Here is a 21372-nt window from a genome sequence, read left to right as displayed (position 1 = left end):
AGTTTAGGTCACTGACTGCCAATTCTGAGGCGCTAGTGATAGATCTGATTGGGGCATTTTCTGTGCCGGTTGTCTTATTAAAGAATTGTTTTTTCAATTTTAATTTTCTTATAAATCTGTATATATCTGCCCTCGTGGTAGTATAAGAAAAGTTGGACTCCGGACAAAAGCTTAGGCCTAAGCTTAGTAGTTGCTCTTCTGCAGCTGATAGTTCTATATATATATATATAATTTATTTATTTATTTATTTATTTTCTAGGTATGCCTGACACAAGACTATGGAGAAAATGGTTTTTTCCAACACTGACTTTTTCCTTCTTGACCAATCTGCACCAGATGTTCCTGATAAGACATTTCAATACAATTAATTTAATTTTGCTAGATCTGCCACAACATTTAGCACTGTTGTTGAAAAGCTTTCCCATCATTTTGTGACTACTTCAACCAATCAGAAATCAAGACAATAACTCATCGAACCACCCAGCTTTGTTGTAATCATTATAAAATATGAACCAGTTCAGCGCGGCGCAAATTCCTGCGCTGTGCTGAACGTTCCATTGGGCCTATGGAACCATGACGGAACGGTTCCGTCATGAGCACAGGCTAACCGACGCTCATGACTGAACCGTTCCGTCATGAGCATGGAAGGGGTTAACGGTTGTGTTAGAAAAAAAGCCTTACATCTTACAGCCTTTCATTTCACAAGCTTTGCACAGCACGATTGTCAGACAGTTCACAAAAGAATGAAATGAAACAAATTATTGCATGCCTGCAAAGTTGGGTGCACTTTCATTCACCATTTTTGGCAAAGAATGTTTACCATTGGGGTACCCATGCAAAACACTATATTTGGGACACTCCTAAAACGTTTCCTGCCTGACAATTATGTGCTAAACTGTGGAAAAAGATCTCAAACTGCTGCAACACACTTGTGCTTACCTATTCAGTATAAACGCTTATTATCAAGATATTGACAAAAAATTACTACAATCAGAGTTTAAGACACGTTTTTTATAGAGCTAGAATAATATATTTTCCATCAAGTGGTTGGCATCATCTTTAGACTGTATTATCTTAAAAACCAACAAACAAATGTATTGATCGCAAAGAATAAAGAGACGAAAAGAGAGACAATGATTGTTATAAGATCAGAATGCTTCTTGAAATTGACTAAGAAAAAGCTAAACTTTAGTTAAGGCTGATCGTATTTGGGTTGAATAGTTTGACAATATAATTGCAGTGATATACAGCCTTATCAGAGTTTGGGTGAGGTAGAAATGCACCAAAATGCGGCAGATGCTTCATGTGCCATATTTAGATCAGGGCTCAAAATATCTTAATAATTTTACCAGACCTGCAAGTCTAGTGACTTGAATCGTGTACTCAATCTAAATGTAATGCTCCTGACCCATTAACTGGTCTGAAATTGTGTGGTCCTGGGCAGATATTTCATTTCACTAATCCATCTTTTTCTTCATTATCACATATGAGAGCACCATCAAATAAATGAGCTTGGCATCTGTTGGACAAAAAAACAAGCTTTTAATAGTTTAAATGTTTGCTCCCTGTATAATAAGACTCTAGCCCATATTTAGCAGGGTACACATGACCCCTGACTTGCCTCTTAGGTCACTAACAGCATCTCCTTCGGAGGAATGTGTAGGAAAGTTTCTCAGCTCATGTTTAAAAACTCTCACTTTAAATAAACCTATTACTTAAGCATGATGTGGTAGCGCATTGTCATTTGCAGACTATTCATTTTCCATTGAAACAGCCACACGATTTCTCACTGACATGCAGTTTTACTGAGAAAACGAAAGAGCTTGCAAATGGTAATATTTGGAAATTAGGTTTAAGTACATGTTTATCAATTGCACATCAACAAGTAAAGTGCTATGATTTATTTTGATCCTATTAACATCTTTTCTACATTACACTTGTAAATTACACACACATTGCTTCTCTAATTGCTGGTATATTTTTTTAATATTTGTACTGTTCATTTGCAAGCTATTTAAATTCCCTGTGTTTGAAAAAACACGGACACCCTACAGTCTTTCATTTTATAATTCCTGCTCTCCAGCACAATTGAAAGACAGTTCATTTAATAAAATCTCCTAACTTTACAGGCACAGTAAGAAAAGTAAACACAAATTTCCAGGATAAAACAAGCAGCAATTCATATTAAGAAGACATAAGCTCATATTTGACCTCTGTCCATGAACAAACAGTCATATGACAAGGTTCTTTGCCAGCTCAAGCTCTCATGACAGAATATGCCAGTAAGTCCTAAATATTGCTCACTCTGATAAAATCTTGCCCACCATAGCGAGTCAGTGAATAGGTTTTTGCGAGGTCTGTAGAGTTGAATAGATATTGGTGGACTCATACAGCTGAAGGGAAATCCATCACTTTTTGGCTGATGTCCCACATCCATCCAACGTCGAATCAGCTGTATATTCTGTATGGCCCAGATAATAAAGAGCATGAAGATGCACAGCGTATTGTGCTAGTACATCCTTAACTCCCACTCCCGCCATTAACTGTTAACAATCCCCCATCAGCTATGACACATTGCGTCCTAAATCACACACGTGTTACTGTGATGTAATTTGTGAGTCAGTCAATAGTGTATTGGGGTGGGGAGGGGGTCATGGTTACATATCTGATGATTTTTAGATCACCCATAGCTCTTCTCTTTTTAAATGTTTTTAATGTTTTACTGGAATTTCTGTTTTCCTAAACTTTTTCTCTTTTGAACATAGAACCATAACTTCCTTGCAAGTATTTTCTTCAGCATATTTTCTACACTTTGTAATGATATACTGTTGCTTCAGCTCAAAGTAAGAAATCGCTGTGCATTGCCTTCTGGGTAGAGGGTGTGGCTTCTTCATGCCCAGCCTCTGAGCATGGCAGTGTGGATTCGTTTCTAGGCAAGGGTTGTGATGTTTAGCCACACCTCGTTCCAGTGGTCCTTAAGCCTGATGCACACAGCAGTCTCAGTGAAACCTGTGCCCGCTTAGCAGTCTAGCATTCATTGGCTTTGTTAAAACCGCCATGTTTCACAGCTATGATGTCATTATTTGTTTAACCCAAGTTTCAGGTTTCACAGCCTTGAGAAAATCCCTAATATGGGCTGTAATGAGTGAACGTTTTTTGCCATGTAAGTCCATTTTCCGCTAAAAGAGCCTTCCAGCAACAACACTGTTAACTAACAAAACAAAGCCATGCCTAATTGATACATTTACATTCTTGCTGGTGAATCTGTACTCAGTCCTGAACAGCAAAAATTACAATACCATAGCGCTATGTAAGCATATTTTTGAGACTTTGAGTAAGCCAGAAGACGACATATACTTCGTGGTGTGGTAGATGAGCAACAGCGATCCCTATTCATTTGGACAAAAAATCAAAGATGAATAAGTTATGTCACCTGGTTGAAACTTTCTTATGCTAGATAGTTTTGAACTTTGCATTTAGCAAAAATCTGTTAATTGCAAATAATTTATTTTGAATGTAAAAAATCAAACGCTTTCTTTTTGTGTCTGTTTCTAAATCTGGAAATTTCCTACATGGCTCACTTTTCTAACTGTTTAATCTCAGCAGCATGGATGTCTGGACAGGGCAGTGGACGTGGGGTTGTGTGGTTAATTCTGAATTGTTTCTTTGAGACAGCTGTGCAATCTGGGCCACAAACAACATGTAAAACTTAACTTGAAGTCCTACAACTTAGCGGAAATCCCACAGCAACATTTCAGCTCCTGCTTCGCAAATCTGTTTTGTACTCGCTGTATAAGTTCTTAAAATTGTTTCATTGGCATTAACTCTTTTAAGCAAAGACTGACTAAGTCATTTGGAAAGGTACACTAGGATACTTGTTAGGCTAGAATATGGCTGGCTCTGCCAATACCACACTTAAAGGCCAGCAAGCCTTTACTTGGTTGGAAATGTACTTTTAAGAACTTAAGTATCTGTTTGCCGTGTGGCCTGGGAACCAGTCGTACTCTTGTCTCATTTAAAATCACATAGCATTCCCTTGGGTAAATCGCCTTCCTTCACTGTGCTCTTTTTAAGTCTCGCTCTCGAGACCTATTGTCACCGACATGCCTCTCAAGGGAGACAGGCCGGGGCACGCGCGGCTATTCTGGTCTTGTGGACGCGTACGTCCACACTCACGGAAGCACACACACGCACGCGCACGTATACACACACACACCCCTCCTCCCCCTTACCTCAGCACATCTCTTGTATTTTTTGGAATCTATTAGAAAATTGCCTTTCTTGTCAAAATGCAGACCACTTGAAAGCACTGGCAGACCCCTTTCTTTATGCTCGTTAACGGGGCTCTGAATGCCCTGCACCGGAGCTCCACAGGACAAACCGACAGCTCCACGCTTCTAGCACAGGCGATGAGCAGCCCTGCAGCTTTGCATTACCCAGGGCTGTGCAGGGCTATGTCGCAGCAGCTGTTGGGCACTAACAACAATTTAGAAACATGGAACCTTCGAGATATGCTTAAAAGGAAGGGGGCAGGTCAAGGTCGGCAAAGGCAACAACAGGGGGCACCAAAAGGTAGACCTGTGTATATAAGGGCGGGTGGACACACCCACCCCTGTGCACGCTCACTGTTTGGAAGGCCTCTGCAAGCAGCAGGCCCGTTACGCCCTATAAACCCGCTCTAAGGCACGATCACCAGCTCCATAACCTACGCCCCCATTTCCCACATTGGGGTGCAGCCTGCGTCGGTTTACCTGGCGCATGCGGTGTCCAGAGCTCGCGCCTCCTCACCCAGCAGCAGCGGCGGCGGCATACGCTGGCAGGGGGTTCCTCTCGGCAGCAGCCACTGTTGTGTCCGTGTGCGAGCGCGCTACCCTCGTACTGTGTCCGGTCTGCACGCGACCCTATCTTCTTTCTCTGTTTACCTGTTCCTCAAGCGACCACGCGGCGTGAGCGCACGCGGGACACACGCGGCCCTGCCCATTGGCTGAAGTGGGCTAGGTCTGGTGCGGATTTAGCACGTGGCTTGGTCGAACGTGCTCTCACTTTGAGACAGACGACAAATCCAAGGATTGTTAAGTGTGTGCTGGAATGGAATGCGGGCTAAAGACCAGACAAGACTTCACAAACAACACAGTACCCTGCGGCCAATGGCAAGTGAGCTTCTGCAGAACTCTCTGTGCAGAGCCCTCAACAACAGCGGCCATACGGCCCATTCCTCCCGCCCTCAACGCCTTGACGTGTCCTGTGTTGTGTCTGTACTCGTGCATTTTCTTCCTTATTACATCCTGTTTGTTTGGAGACGTTCCCAGTGCGGGGAACTGCAGGGAGTGTCCCTAACTGCTCGCTGTGTTCGGCCTCAAGGGAGCAAAGTTCTAGTAAAGGACGAACCATTCTTTTCACACTCCTGCGACATCGGTGGTTTAAAACATAACAGGGGAACGACTGGATGCTTCCAACATATCCACGTGAGCCTACTTATAGTACAGAAGAGACCAAAATGAGTCCCTAGCGTTTCCACCCGTAGCCCTTCTGTTGGACAAACCTCTGACACCCATCCTGAAACAGTTCAATGTTTATTATTAATTAAATCCTGAAAAAATCTCTAGCCACTGGGCATTACATTGCCATCTTATTCATCAGGTGCTGTATATTTGGCATATACGCTGCTGGCCACCAAAATAGGAATATCCAGATGTGGGGTCCTCCTAAATAGCCTCACTGACCTCCTCGAAGGGACCTCCTACTAGAGGTCACAGGGGTGGCGAGATCTTGCACTCGCAGTGGCCAACTTCAAGACCAGGTGGCCACAGAAAAAATATGGCATATAATATACCACCACACATAAACAGTTCATCTGCCCATGTTAAACGCCCCCCCCCCCCCCCTTGTGTCTCACCTAAATGACCCGGGGCTTTTCAATCTGTGGGACTCGCTCACTTAATCCCCAATGCTACTCTGAAGGTTTTTAGCCATGTACACCCCCACCCATGACCCGGACTCTAGGTTTCCGGTAACAGTATGTATTAAACCACATTTGGACAATATTCCTAATTCTCCCTCCATACCCCTACTGCTGCGAGTTATCCTAGTCACAACACAACCCCCTCGCTCTTCGGGTCCCCCTCGTCTCTTACCCGACAGCTCGTCGGGCTCCAGACCGCAGTCTGCGTCCGTCCCGCAGATGATGAGGTAGTGGGCGAAGCGGCACAGCAGGGGCCCCGAGGGCGCAGAGCCAGGGCTGGCGGCGGAGGTGCTCATGCTGGCAGAGGAGGTGGTGGCCCTTGTCCTCCTAGAGTGTCAACCCGCGGCCCTCCATGACCGCCCTGACACAGTCGGGCTCTGACAATGCCCGGATCAGGACCATATGGAGCGCGCGCGCGCCTGCTGCTAGTATCCAGTCGGAGAGGTCCCGTGGCGGCTGCGTCCTGTGCGCGCGCCCCTGCCTGACTCAGCGCGCGCCTCTGCACGAAGGCCTCCCTCTGTGTCCTCTTCCCTCTCACTCGTTCTGCTGGGACAAGTGTCTAACCCCGGTCGCGCCTCCCTCTGCAGTTGATCCCTTGGCACGTGCGCAAAGGAGCGCTCCAGTCCCGGAGGTCCATTGTGCTCCTCAATCCCAGGTTGTGACGTTGTTGGTGTACGCCGCTGCTCGTCGTATCACAGACATGAGCTGCAGTACCTCCTGCTTACTCTGCTTATTAATCTACTAGGTCTGTACTTTTCACTGTAAATAGCTAGTATTTTTCTTGTCTCTCTCACTACCTTATAATTGCTGTTCCGTACAAACATTGTCACCCAGCACCACCACATTATCATTCAGCGCAACCTATCATCACTAAGCACCACCACATTATCACTCAGCACCACCACATTATCACTCGGCACCACCACAGCACCACCCAGCACCACTCAGCACCACCATATCACTCAGCAGCACCACTCCGCACCACCACATTATCACTCAGCACCACCACATTATCACTCAGCACCACCACAGCACCCCTCTGCACCACCACAGCATCATTCAGCACCACTCAGCACCACCACTCAGTACCACCACTCAGCACCACCACAGCACCACCACAGCACAACTCAGCACCACCACATTATCACTCAGCACCACCACATTATCACTCAGCAGCACCACAGCATCACTCAGCACCATCACAGCACCACTCAGCACCATCACAGCACCACTCAGCACCACCACAGTATCACTCAGCAACACTCAGCACCACCACAGCATCACTCAGGGGCCCACAACATCACTATGCGCTACCACAGCATCACTGAACGCCACAGCATCACTCGTCGCCACCACAACATCACTCTGCGCCATCACAGCATCACTCTGTGCAACCATTCAACAACAACTGGTTCAAATATGTTCTCTCAATGTTTCAAGCTTTATTACAAATGTCACAGAAAGATGTTAAAATTTCACTTCTGTTCTTGGATTTTCGTCACAATAAAATACACTGAACACAATCTTCACAAACGTTATTTATAAAAGTTTAAGCTATTGCTATTATAAATTACAATAACTTTTATTTAAGTATTAATTATTTAAAAAAATTAGAAGCCATTGTTATTTGTAATAGCAATACATCTAAGTCACGTAAATACAACACATATTGCATTACAAATGCTATAGGTGTCACATTTACGAAAGTTAAAACTATTGGCATTGTAAATGACAAAGCTATTAATTTAGCTATTTTCAAAACCAACACAGAAATAAAAAATATTTGCCATTTACAATACCAATAGCTCAAAATTTCCTAATGCGAGACATATTGCATTGCAAATGCTTGTTTTCTCTTGTGCACAAATTTAGGAGCACTGACAATTGGCTGAATGCCAATCTAGAAGATTAATTAACAAACGGAATGAGAGCCATGCCTTATAACCTTTTACAGACCAATCTAAGCTAAACAATTGAATGCGACCTACTAATTTTAAAGAAATGAACCATTCTGGATTAATTACCATTCAAGGGTCTGCCTCTACCTTTGGGAATGTAGATATCTCTCGGGATATACTTATTCTGCAGTTTCAGAGAGCTGAGTGGCACTTTGGCAACACATATATGAAACTCAGTTCTGGGTCCACTCCCCTGTCAAACCAAATCAACCTTCCGATAGCAGAGTAGAGTTCTTCATGTTGTCCAGGCGTACACCTCATACAAGAGAATCTCAGATTTTTTTACAATGCTGTTATAGCAGTAGTTATTCCACCCGTTGCATACTTCTATATGATGAAAAAGGAGTGGAAGCCCTAACATAATAAATTGTACAAATTCAGCTTAGTCACTAGAAGCTATAGAGTTACATAGATTTTATAAACTCTCGCTTTTCAGACTGTGTATTACAAGTTTATCGTAAAGATCCTAAACATTGTAACTACCTGCTTGTTTTCAGCTGTTCCCCGACCTCACTTGGAGATGGATCCTGTGCTCTCCCTGGAGGAAGTGCTGGGGAGCACCAAGGAGCTTCTGGATGATACTTATCCCATCTACCAGGAAATGGACATGATGCGGGTAATCCTTGGTCTGAATATTCTTTATTTTGTTTGCTTCAGTGTCTGGCCATGTCTTGGTATGTCCCAGTGCTGCGTGACCGTGTCACTCTGTTAGTGTGGTAACAAATGTGTTATAAAATATTTGTGCTAGAGAACCTGGACCCTGTTACGCTGCGTACCAGTGATATGAACACAGGGCAAACATATGACATTTTATCTGCAATCACCCATTTCATTTGCCTCCACAGCTGGCAGGTGGTGATAATCAAGCTACGGTACCCTTGCCATCGCAGCAAAGGTTGGGGGTTGAGGCAGAGTGGCATCAGCTGCAGGCCTTACAGCGCCATTTGGCAGAAACCCAGATATCACACTGGAAGCAGCTCCAGAGTTCCAGAGAGGCTCAACAACGTCAGGCAGTGCTGGTGGAAAAGCTCCAAGCTAAGGTATGGTGCTGGCAATGCAAAATCCCCTTTGATCTTGAACTCAGTCATGTTCTGCTACAAAGTGAAAGATATTTGGCGGTTCGGGGAGTGTCATTAAAGAACTTGCTGTGAAGACGTGGTTGTAAGAGTGACCCCTGTAGGACCAAATTTCTATGTGTTCTAAAATGCCATAATCAAAAAAGAAAGAGTGAAGAAAGTTTATGAGGAAGAGTGCCACAGTTCCCCAGGGAATCAGCAGTAATACCAAAAGGAAGGACGCCTCCTACACTATCTGTTCATATAAAGATATTTGGATCTGAGACAAATGTATACAAAATATACGTGGGGGGATTGGGGGGTGACAAACAATTATTGGTTTTGGAAATATTTTTTGTTCAATGGCTATCTTTAGGACTTTTGAATACAAAACGAAAACCTGAGGTGTTGTAAAAAACAATGTATCTAAATGAGAAACTATTACCAGCTACGCACAAATTATTAATTCGATGAATAGTTGGTTAAATTGCAACTAAATTTCACATGCCAGAAATTCCGTAGGGAAAAGGACAACGTTTGTGAATGTTTGGCATAAATAACTGACAGCTTTTATTTTATTCATCAACAAGGAACATGTTTTTTCTGCATCACATATGCAATCTTACTTAAGGTTGCAGGATCAAATGCCTTCCACTGCTGAGGAGTGCTAACAGGTCTGTGGAAGGAGGTGAAATTTAGAACCTCTCACGTCTCCGATTGTGGAGACCGCATATATACCGACAGCAGACACAGTCCAAACCCTCCGACGCCTCACACTGTGTGTTGAACCCTCGTACACTCTTGCACATCGTGCTCATTCATCTGTATACTGGCACCTTCCCACAGAACTTTCAAGTTTCCCAGGCCTCTCCATGTTGGGCAGACAGCCAAACAAATACATTATTTTGTTGTGCTCCGTGGCCTGTCATCACAAAGTAAACACAGTTTGTGCATTACGTTTTATTTTTAAACGTGCAGTAGAAGTTTGTGGTAGCTTATGGGAAAGGTGGTTTTCCATTACCAGTATCGGCAATAAAACGCAGAATTCAGTTTTCACTAGCTATTGGCCAGCATCTTTATAGTCAACAGCAGGTGTTGCTCTAAGAACTCTCTATGAGTTTCTGTGACACGCAGTGAGATCCGTGCTTGTCACGGGCCTGCCATGCTGCTCACGAATGGGCAGCGTGGGCTCCTAAAATAGAAACCAATCAACAGATTTGCACAGCTGTGACCATAAATGCTCTTAAGCAAAGTTTAAGGTCGATAATATTAAACCTCCAGCGGACAGAAGGCACTGTGATACATCGAGGCGCTGCGGTGCATCGAGGCGCTGCGGTGCATCGAGGCGCTGCGATGCATCGAGGCGCTGCGATGCTTCAAGGTGCTGTGATGCATAGAGGCGCTGCGGTGCATAGAGGGGCTGTGATACATCGAGGCGCCTCGGTCCATTGTTCATCGCCACCTCGCGGACCGACCACGCAGGCCCCCCGAGCGGCGGCCCAATTACTTATAGATTCCCATTCCACCCTTATCGGCTGCTTGTCTTCTGAGATTGTTTCCAGAGTGTTCTCGGCGCACTTTAAGCTGCGGGGCCCTGATCCCTCCTTTAAGCTGGCGTCGCTCAATCACGGGCCACAAGACGAGTGATCTTGGACAGACATCCCTCAGTCCACGCCGCTCGGAGCCAGCAAAGGTCACTCCGAGGCGGCCCCGGTGCTTAGCCCACGTCGCGTGCCGGTGTTTAACTCCCAGAGACCGCTGCTCCTGGAAGGTCGAGCCTTCATCCTGACAGCCAGGCACAGACGGGCCTTGTCAGGCAGTGACCAGTCACTCCATCAGGGCACTGCACGGGGCCTCTCAGAGGTCAGGCCAGGCATTCCACGAACACTTGTATTAAAGCAAAGCTTCCGAAACCCTTTAGAACCACATCTCAGTAACCAGGGGCGTAATTTTTAGATTTTTGACCAGATTTGCATTCTATTTATGTACCCTCTTTACAAACATCAATCTGTGCAACCATTCAACAACACATAGTTCAAATATATTCTCTCAATGTTTCAAGCTTTATTACAAATGTAACAAAAAGATGTTAGGATCTCACTTCTGTTCTTGGATTTTCGGCCCAATAAAATACATTGAAAATAATCTTCATAAAAGTTATTTACACAACTTCAAGCTATTGCCATTATAAATGACAGTAACTTTTATTTAAGTATTAATTATTGAAAAAAAATTAAAAGCCATTGTTATTTGTAATATCAATACATGTAAGTCACGTAAATACAACACATGTTGCATGCTATACGTGTCACATTTGAGAAAGTTATAACTATTGGCATTGTAAATGACAAAGCTATTAATTTCTCTATTTTCAAAAACAAAACATAAATAAAAAATGTGTCATTTACAATACCAATAGCTCAAAATTTCCTAATGCGAGACCTATTGCATTGCAAATGCTTGTTTTTAATTAGCTACTATATCTAGAATTCTTATATAGATGTATTCTGAAAGTAATTCCACTAAGTACGGGAAAGAACAATGCGACGCACCTGAGGACAGCACAATAGTTTATTGTGCACACAAACAACGCGTTTCAGCAGGGAGCCTTTACTGTACTTACTGGAATTACTTTTGGATCGTATATTGACGGCAGCTGCCGGCACCGTTGGATGGTTGAACGGCCTGACGCAGCAACTTTTGGAAGATTCTTTATCTATTTCGATCAATTTCATAATCGGAATCTTTCCCATCTAAGCTACTTTGTAATAGATGCGGTAAGAACCAGCAAAAAAGGTGGAGATTATGAAAAACAATTAAGACAGATGGAGTCTCTATATATAGTTCGCCTCAACACTAAGATCCCGGGAGGTTTGAACATGGGAGAAGATCTGAGCACCTTTTTGTAATATTTGATCGTTATATCACCTAGGGTCAAGTTCTGTGGGCAATCTGTAAACCATGTTGTATGGTATTTCTTGGACAGTATATAACTATCTGAATCTGTATGATAGTGGATTTGTGTTCGTTCCACACACACCATAGGCACCACTTAGAACAGCCTATCTCATTTCATCTATACTTTACATATTAGTTGATGGTCTTTGTCAGGGATTATAGGCTATTATTATGTATGAAATGCAATGTGACATTTTGTTTGACAAGTGGGCAATGATGAAATTTTATGCATTTGCATATTTTAATCACTGAAACGGTTTAGTTATGGACAAAATTTTTTTTTTCCCCCTCACCCCCTGATGTCCTCCTATTTATTCAGTAGGACATCTCAGCACTCCCTCACCTTTTGGTTATTTGTATTTACATTCTCCATTGGCGGCATACAACTACATAAAGTTAATTGGGCATACACTATACGTGCTTAAGCATCAAGCTTTTATTATAACTGTGGAAACCCATCCAATAGAGCTCAATAATAGGAAAACATGAATTTTCATTTAACAAAGCTATGACACACTATGACATACATTGTGGTATAAGCAATCGAACGTCAGGATATGACTTCAGATTTGTGTATATATATGAAATGCCATTATTTGTTAACTAATGTATTTGAACGATTAATATGTTGCGTATTTGCACAGTCAATAATTTTGCGTATTTGCACTCGTAATATTTGCACAATAACGGCTGCTATGCATTTGCACTTTATATAATGTATTCCTTGCGTTTGCTACAATAAGTTACACCACAATCCATTAAGGAATGTTAATATCTCCAAAAGTGTGTATTTTACCTATGTATGTCATACAAATTTTCAACTTTGCTCCGTCTTAAAATGGCCGAACTGTTAATTACGCACAATATGGATGGGTGCCTACTATAGTCCTCTTTCTAGCTCAATGAAACTGAAGAGGATTCTTTTTGGCGCGTTAATGCAATTAACCAATGTATTTAAATGAGTTGTGTACCGCTTACCCGCTGACAGTGAGCAAGGGCGTTCACGCCCGAAACGCGTCTGTTTGGCAGTGTGTTGCACCTCTGCACTTTATATGCAATAAAGGACGAAGAAATATCCTAAGTAAGTCTGGCTGCGGATTTATTCATCTGTGTCAGCGCTCTGGGTTCGGTGTGGAAGCGTCGCACGAACTTTCCGGTTGGAATCTATATATGCAGAGTCTGGCAAATGGATTTTGTACATCAATGGTTTGATTGACCCAGGATCGCCTCGAGAAACAATCATGCAAGTGGCTGCTGCGAACGACAGCCTGTGACTGCACGGGGAGGTGAGCATGATTACAGTTCACCTCACAGCCTGGTTTGGTTCTATTTTGAGGCACGGGCGTAGGGGACTGGAGGGAGCCCTTCTAACACTACCAATACGTCCTCACCTGCTGCTACACGGCCCCCCCTTGCGAAGCATATTTCAGAAACTGATCCAGCTGCCGCACTTACCTGAACAGATGCACGCTGGGAACTGTAGGCTCACATTTGACTGCAGCATCCCTTCGCAGTTGGGTCACCTGATCTCCCACCAATGGGAGCGCTAGAGGAACTACAAAGGAGGGGAAAAGGTGATGATGCAGAAACAGTGGCGTCTGATGAAGGCTGAACACGCCGAAATGCATTATGCCAAGCTGTTCTTGTGAATAAAGGTGTTTCCTGACATGATCCCCGCTGCGTCCTCGTGACTCGCTTTCCAGTGAAGTGGTCTTTCCTTTGATGTCTGTCGCGCTTGCCAGCAGCGCGAAACGAGGGCCCGTCCTGCAAGTGTCCTGGGCAGAGTCTGGCAAATGGATTTTGTACATCAATGGTTTGATTGACCCAGGATCGCCTCGAGAAACAATCATGCAAGTGGCTGCTGCGAACGACAGCCTGTGACTGCACGGGGAGGTGAGCATGATTACAGTTCACCTCACAGCCTGGTTTGGTTCTATTTTGAGGCACGGGCGTAGGGGACTGGAGGGAGCCCTTCTAACACTACCAATACGTCCTCACCTGCTGCTACACGGCCCCCCCTTGCGAAGCATATTTCAGAAACTGATCCAGCTGCCGCACTTACCTGAACAGATGCACGCTGGGAACTGTAGGCTCACATTTGACTGCAGCATCCCTTCGCAGTTGGGTCACCTGATCTCCCACCAATGGGAGCGCTAGAGGAACTACAAAGGAGGGGAAAAGGTGATGATGCAGAAACAGTGGCGTCTGATGAAGGCTGAACACGCCGAAATGCATTATGCCAAGCTGTTCTTGTGAATAAAGGTGTTTCCTGACATGATCCCCGCTGCGTCCTCGTGACTCGCTTTCCAGTGAAGTGGTCTTTCCTTTGATGTCTGTCGCGCTTGCCAGCAGCGCGAAACGAGGGCCCGTCCTGCAAGTGTCCTGGGCAGAGTCTGGCAAATGGATTTTGTACATCAATGGTTTGATTGACCCAGGATCGCCTCGAGAAACAATCATGCAAGTGGCTGCTGCGAACGACAGCCTGTGACTGCACGGGGAGGTGAGCATGATTACAGTTCACCTCACAGCCTGGTTTGGTTCTATTTTGAGGCACGGGCGTAGGGGACTGGAGGGAGCCCTTCTAACACTACCAATACGTCCTCACCTGCTGCTACACGGCCCCCCCTTGCGAAGCATATTTCAGAAACTGATCCAGCTGCCGCACTTACCTGAACAGATGCACGCTGGGAACTGTAGGCTCACATTTGACTGCAGCATCCCTTCGCAGTTGGGTCACCTGATCTCCCACCAATGGGAGCGCTAGAGGAACTACAAAGGAGGGGAAAAGGTGATGATGCAGAAACAGTGGCGTCTGATGAAGGCTGAACACGCCGAAATGCATTATGCCAAGCTGTTCTTGTGAATAAAGGTGTTTCCTGACATGATCCCCGCTGCGTCCTCGTGACTCGCTTTCCAGTGAAGTGGTCTTTCCTTTGATATATATATATATATATATCCTCAGGCAGTGACACTATCCTTTTCAAACTAAGCATTGTGTTTTGTTTTAGATAAAGAGCTTGTTAAGTATGTTTGTATCTCTAGTGCTTAGGGGTGTGGTTGAATTTTGTCAACCTTAGATTTTAACACTGTTTAAGGTTTGTAATAGGTCCAGCGCGTCATGTGAGCAAGACCGTGGAAACGCAGTCGAAACGCGTTATGCTGGTCACTTGTCGTTTCACTGTTTGATGCTGTATTTCTCTTCTGCAATAAAACACTGCGACCACTGTCGCCCCCACGCTGCTCTACTGCCGCCTTCTTCCTTGTGGATTTCGCCACCGCTGCAGGCGACCGAGCCGCCGCTGAGCCGCCCGCATTCCTCCTCCCGCTTTCCCGCCGCTGCCTCCCTGCGGCCCCGCCCCTCCCCCCCCCCGCCAGCCGATTGGTCAGCCCGCTCCCGCCACCCAGCGGACCCTCCCTCCCTTCTTATGACGCCACCACGCACGCGCAGCGGGTGCGCCGAAGGCGCGCCAAAGGCAAGCCCGTCCGCGCCTGGACCGCGCCCAGCGCCAGGACCCCTGGCCCCCGAGGCTGCCAACCCATCCGCCGGTCCTACGACGCCGCTACACTCAACGCACTCAACACCGGCCGAACCTCCGGATGCTACCGAGCCACCCCGAGACGCTCCCACGGACCCTTCTGCTGCCGAGCCTGCAACTTCTCCTGCATCCGGACCTGCACCACACCCGCCAAGACGAGCACCAGCAGTAACCACCTGAAGTGCATCCTGCTCAACACCCGCTCCGTCTACAGACACGCCGTGGAACTCTGGAACCTCCTCGACACCACATCTCCAGACGCCGCCTTCCTGACAGAAACCTGGATGAACGCCTCCTCAGCGCCCGACATCGCCATCGCCATCGCCATCGCCATTCCGGACGGAAGGACTGCGTCAACCAGACTGGAGGAGGCATCGCCATCGTCCACAAGAACACCATCCGCATCACTACCAACTCCGACGACACCTTCTCGGCGGCCGAACACCTTCACTTCCAGATCCACACCGACCTCAAGACCACCCTCATCTACAGACCCCCAGGACCCCGCACACAATTCAGCGAAGACATCGCCGACTTCATCAGCCTACACGCCCTCCCCTCCGCCGACTACATCCTCCTCGGGGACCTGAACTTCCACCTGGAGAACAACAACGACCGCAACACCACCTCCCTGCTGGACAACCTCGCCAACCTCGGACTCAAGCAACTGGTCAACACCCCCACCCACTACGCCGGCCACACGCTTGATCCAGTCTTCTCATCCAGCAAGCACATCACCTTCAGCCACTCCACAGGACTTCACTGGACCGACCACAGCTGCGTCCACTTCAGCTTCAGAAGAACCACGACCCACCACCACCCGCAACAGGTTCCCCACAGGAGTTGGAGCAAGATCACCGCCGAACAGCTCACCACCTCCCTCAGTCAGAACCCACCCGCCAGCACAACGGACCCCACCGAAGCAGCACGCAACCTCACGAAGTGGCTTTCCGACTGCGCTGACGACCTCGCGCCACTTAAGAACCCTACCAGCAGACCCAGAAGCAAGAAAGGCTCCTGGTTCACCGACGAACTCAAGGACTCAAAGAAGAACTGCTGCACCCTAGAGAAAGCCTGGCTCCTAGACCAGACCACAGACAACATGACCGCCCTCAAACACGCCACCCGCAAGCACCACCAGCTTATCCGCACTACCAAGAAGAAATCAATGAAAGAACGACTAGACAACAACACCGACGACCGCAAGGAACTCTTCAACATCGTCAAGGAGTTCTCCAACCCCAGCAACAACGACATCACTCCTTCACAAGACCTCTGCGACTCTCTCGCCTCGTTCTTCCACCGCAAGATCGCCGACATCCACAACAGCTTTGGCACACCATCAACGCACCCAACCGCCAAACCAACGCCCTCCATCACCACCCTCCGCACCTGGACCACGGTGACCACCGAAGACACACCCCGCACGATGAACACCATCCACTCTGGATCTCCGACCGACCCCTGCCCCCACCACGTCTTCAACAAGGCCGACTCCATCATCGCACCCCAACTGCGGGACATCATCAACGCCTCCTTCAACACCGCCACCTTCCCGAAGAGCTGGAAGCACGCCGAGCTCAGCGCCCTACTGAAGAAACCAACAGCGGACCCCACCGACCTCAAGAACTTTCGCCCCATCTCGCTCCTCCCTTTCCCTGCCAAAGTCTTTGAGGAGACCGTCAACAGACAACTTGCAGCCTTCCTCGAGACGAACGGATCCCTCGACCCCTCGCAGTCTGGTTTTCGAGCCAACCGCAGCACCAAGACCGCCCTCATCGCAGCCACCGACGACCTCAGAACCCTGCTCGACAACAGGGAAACAGCGGCCCTCATCCTCCTGGACCTCTCTGCAGCGTTCGACACCGTCTGCCACTGCACCCTAGTTCAACGCCTCGGCAACATCGGTATCCAAGAGAAGGCACTGGAGAGGATCATCTCATTCCTCACCGGCAGAACTCGGAGAGTGCGCCTCCCCCCGTTCCGATTCGAGGCCACCGAAGTCATCTGCGGCGTACCGCAAGGATCATCATTCAGCCCCACCCTCTTCAACATCTACATGAGACCTCACGCAGCCATCGCACGGCAGCACAACCTCCACATCATCTCCAACGACACCCAGCTGATCCTCTCCCTCACCAACGACCCTGCCACCGCCAGAACCAACCTACACTAAGGGATGAAAGAAGTAGCCGAGTGGATGAAGAACAGCCGCCTGAAACTGAACTCAGACAAGACGGAAGTCCTCCTCCTTGGATCATCACCCTCTGCCTGGGATGACTCCTGGTGGCCCCCGGCCCTGGGCAGTGCACCCAAACCAACGGACCACGCACGCAACCTGGGCTTCATCCTAGACTCCTCCCTCTCGATGACCAGACAAGTCAACGCCGTCTCCTCATCGTGCTTCAACACCCTAGGCATGCTCCGCAAGATCTTCCGATGGATCCCGCCCGAGACCAGGAAGACGGTCACCCAGGCACTCGTCACCAGCCGACTGGACTACGGAAACGCCCTCTACGCCGGAACCACAGCCAAGATACAGAAAAGACTCCAACGCATCCAGAACGCCTCCGCCCGTCTCATCCTGAACATCCCCCGACGCAGCCACATCTCCGGCCACCTGAAGGACCTGCACTGTCTCCCCGTCAGCAAGAGGATCACGTTCAGGCTCCTCACCCACGCACACAAATCTCTCCACAACCTGGGACCCAAGTAACTCAACGACCGCCTGACCTTCTACACGCCCACCCGCCAGCTACGTTCAACAAGCCTCGCCGCCGTACCACGCATCCGAAGAGCCACCGCTGGTGGCAGATCCTTCTCCTACCTGGTGGCCAAGTCATGGAACTCCCTCCCCATCCATCTTCGGCTGACCCAGGACCATCTCGCCTTCAGGAGACAACTCAAGACCTGGCTGTTCGAGCAATAGCAGACCCCTTCCCCCAAGCGCCTTGAGACCCTGCCGGGTGAGTAGCGCGCTATACAAGTGTTATGATTGATTGATTGACTGCACTTTGAACCATCACGCTGTGGTCTGTACCTGATTTTTTTTTCGTCCTGGCTATGATGATCCAGGATTGTGGTTCATATATATATTTTTTTAAGATACACACACACTTTACAAGAACTTCTATTAAGCTCTGCGAGATCTTAGAGGCGGGCAGACCTTTGTGTCAAACTCTGAAAGAAAAGAACATTACCTCCTCTGTTAGGCAAGAAACCAAGAGATACAATAACTGATGCACAATTAGAGTGGACAGGTGTCCTGCTTACTTCGTCAGCGATCGTATCTGGCATGAGCACCATTTTGTGCCACCCTAACTGCCTTTATGTTGTAGTTAGTAAGCTGGATGTGATCTTTATTTTCTCTTTCTACATTGAGTCTGGTGTTACTGAATAGTATATGTGATGACATCTGTCTAATAGAATGCCCATGAGAAGTGAGGCACAATATCGTGCAAAGTGTAGAATTAATGAAAATCTGCCTTTTAAAGAACACATTAAAAATAAAACAACACATACTACATATCTCATTAACCATGGGGGGGGTCTCCATAGTTACCATAGTCCAATCATAGTCAAATCCGGAGTATTCAAATTCAAATTCAAATTTAGCTTTATTCGATTTATCTGAAAAATCATAAAAGCATACAGTACAGTTTATACCATTAATTTAAAAAGATTTCCACATCGAAAAAATTTATAAGGAATCTGTAAAACATTTATCCATATATAAAAAGTCAGAGATAAACATAAACATAGAACCGAAAGGTCTCATGTTGGAGCTTCTAGAAAATTTAAACATGTAAGGCTTACATCATAGAGTTTCTGTATTTCATCACTGACATTAAAAAGCGAGAAACAACAAAGATAACATACACCTCATCTAACAAGAGTAACTTCAGATAAGCAGTTTTACATGTTCTTATGCCCCAGCGTTTAAGGAGAGGTAAGAGGAATCGTTTCCTCGGGGCAGAGTACAGATTACAGAAGAACATGATATGAATGTTACTTTGCGAAGAATGATCATCGCATGGGCAAATTAGATTCGACGAAGTCCAATCATTCTGTTTTGGGAAGGTGACCATACGGAAGAAGGTGCCCAAACGCAGCCTAGTAAGAAGCATACGAGGGTAAGGTGCAGTTTCAATCCTGAGATACGTTTGTAAACCTTCAATAGGGGTAATTTTTTGGTAACTCAGGGTAGTACTCTTAAGTTTCTCAGTGTTCCATCTGGCGCTTTCCAGGTATGTGAGTAAAAGTTTTTTGAGAGCTGGCCTAGACAAGTTTTCTAGAGACTCTGGGGCATCATAAAATTCGGGATGTCCAATTTTAGAGAACATCAGCTGGACGTATCGTAGCCATTTGATTTTGGATGCACCATCCAAGTTCATACAGTCCGTGATGAGTTCTCTGTTAAATTGGCATTCCATAGTGGTCCAGATTTTGTGCCACAGCAAACACAGTGATAACTTTATAGTGTCGCTAAGGTATTTGAGGCCAGTCTCGATATGGGTAATAAAAGTCGAAGTAGATTTGCTCACACCTAATAGATAGCGGATAAAAAGGTTCTCACAGGTTTGTAGCGAGGACACATTTTCGAAGCCCCATAGGCCTGCTCCATAAGTGACTGTCGCTATACACTTGGCTTGATAGATCTGTAACATCTCAGCAATCGGTTTGCCCCCGATTTTAGCTGCAAAAGTTCGCAGGGCCCCAATGGCACGGCTGAAGGCAAGTTTCCTAGCAGATACTGCATGTTTCCAACCTCCTTTCCTCTCAAAAACAACACCCAGGTAGCAAAAGGTGTCCGTGCACTCAATTCTTTGCTCGTCAAGATATATCGAACATTGTGGCCTTTTGTTTTTTTGGGTGCAGGACATGGAGAAAGTTTTAAAGGCGTTCACTTTCAGGTTTCTTTTCCCCATGTAGGATGAGAATTCAGTTACTGCTCTCTGCAGCCCTACCTTAGTCCTAGACATGATTGCCGCGTCATCGGCATATAAAAGAATCGGTACAGGCCTACCATTGACAGCTGGGTAATCACTTGGCAGATTTATTAAGTGCTCTACGATGGAGTTTATATAAAAACTAAATAGGAGGGGCGCAAGTATGCAGCCTTGCCTAACCCCTCTATTTATGGCAAATTTCTGTGTGCATTGACCCTGGGTCCCGAACCTCACTCTGGCGCCGGCATCTCTGTATAGTTCTTTTATAAATATGATGATGGTAGGATCCACCCCGATATGTTCCAATGTTGACCAGAGCTGCAGATGGTCCACACAATCAAATGCTGAGCTAAGGTCAACAAAGGTAACAAACAGGTCCCCTTTTTTGGCCTCGGTGTATTTGGAGATCAATAAGGACAGGTTTAAACATTGTTCCTGGGTACCCAATCCCTTTCGGAACCCGTATTGGAGTTCCGAGATGACCTTTTTCTCTGTCTCCCAGTGCTGGATTCTGTTAAGGACGATCCTTCCTGCTATTTTCATGAGGCCGTCCAGTAGCGAAATAGGACGGTAGCAAGCAGGATCGTCCCTGTTCCCCTTTTTAAAGATGGGCACTACAATAGCATCTGACCAGGTGTTAATGAAGCCACATTTGTTTCCCATATTTAAAACGTTAGTTAAGAGGGGAGCCCAGAATTCCAGATTTGTTTTATAGACGTCCACTGGGGTGTGGTCGGGGCCAGGAGCTTTCCCTGACGGGCTTTCCCTGATGGCATTTTCCACTTCTAGGGAGGTAAAAACCAGATCGATTGGATAAGGGGATACTGGGGGGTCACTTAACTGGTAATCCTGAATTGATTTATTCAAGGATGAGGTTGCCTTTTGTTGGTTCTGGGTGTCCCCCTGGCTATTGGTGTAAAGTTTGCCATAGTGTTCTACCCAGAGCTCTGCCGT

At 46.5% G+C, this 21372-nt stretch overlaps 1 protein-coding gene across 1 annotated transcript in view; it reads left to right on the top strand.

Annotated features, from left to right (window-relative positions):
• LOC147706462 (uncharacterized) overlaps positions 1 to 21372 on the top strand; it is a 265480-nt gene that overhangs the window by 14653 nt on the left and 229455 nt on the right. The window contains exons 2-3 of the mRNA XM_086932975.1: positions 8418 to 8536; positions 8766 to 8960. Coding sequence (XP_086789101.1) covers positions 8441 to 8536; positions 8766 to 8960 — 291 coding nt within the window. The 5' untranslated portion in view covers positions 8418 to 8440. The remainder of the gene's footprint in view (positions 1 to 8417; positions 8537 to 8765; positions 8961 to 21372) is intronic.

Source organism: Lissotriton vulgaris, chromosome 7 (genome assembly GCF_964263255.1).
Source record: "Lissotriton vulgaris chromosome 7, aLisVul1.2, whole genome shotgun sequence".
NCBI lineage: Eukaryota > Metazoa > Chordata > Amphibia > Caudata > Salamandridae > Lissotriton > Lissotriton vulgaris.
Note: the sequence above shows the minus strand (reverse complement) of the source record. Positions and strands in the feature narration are given on the sequence as shown.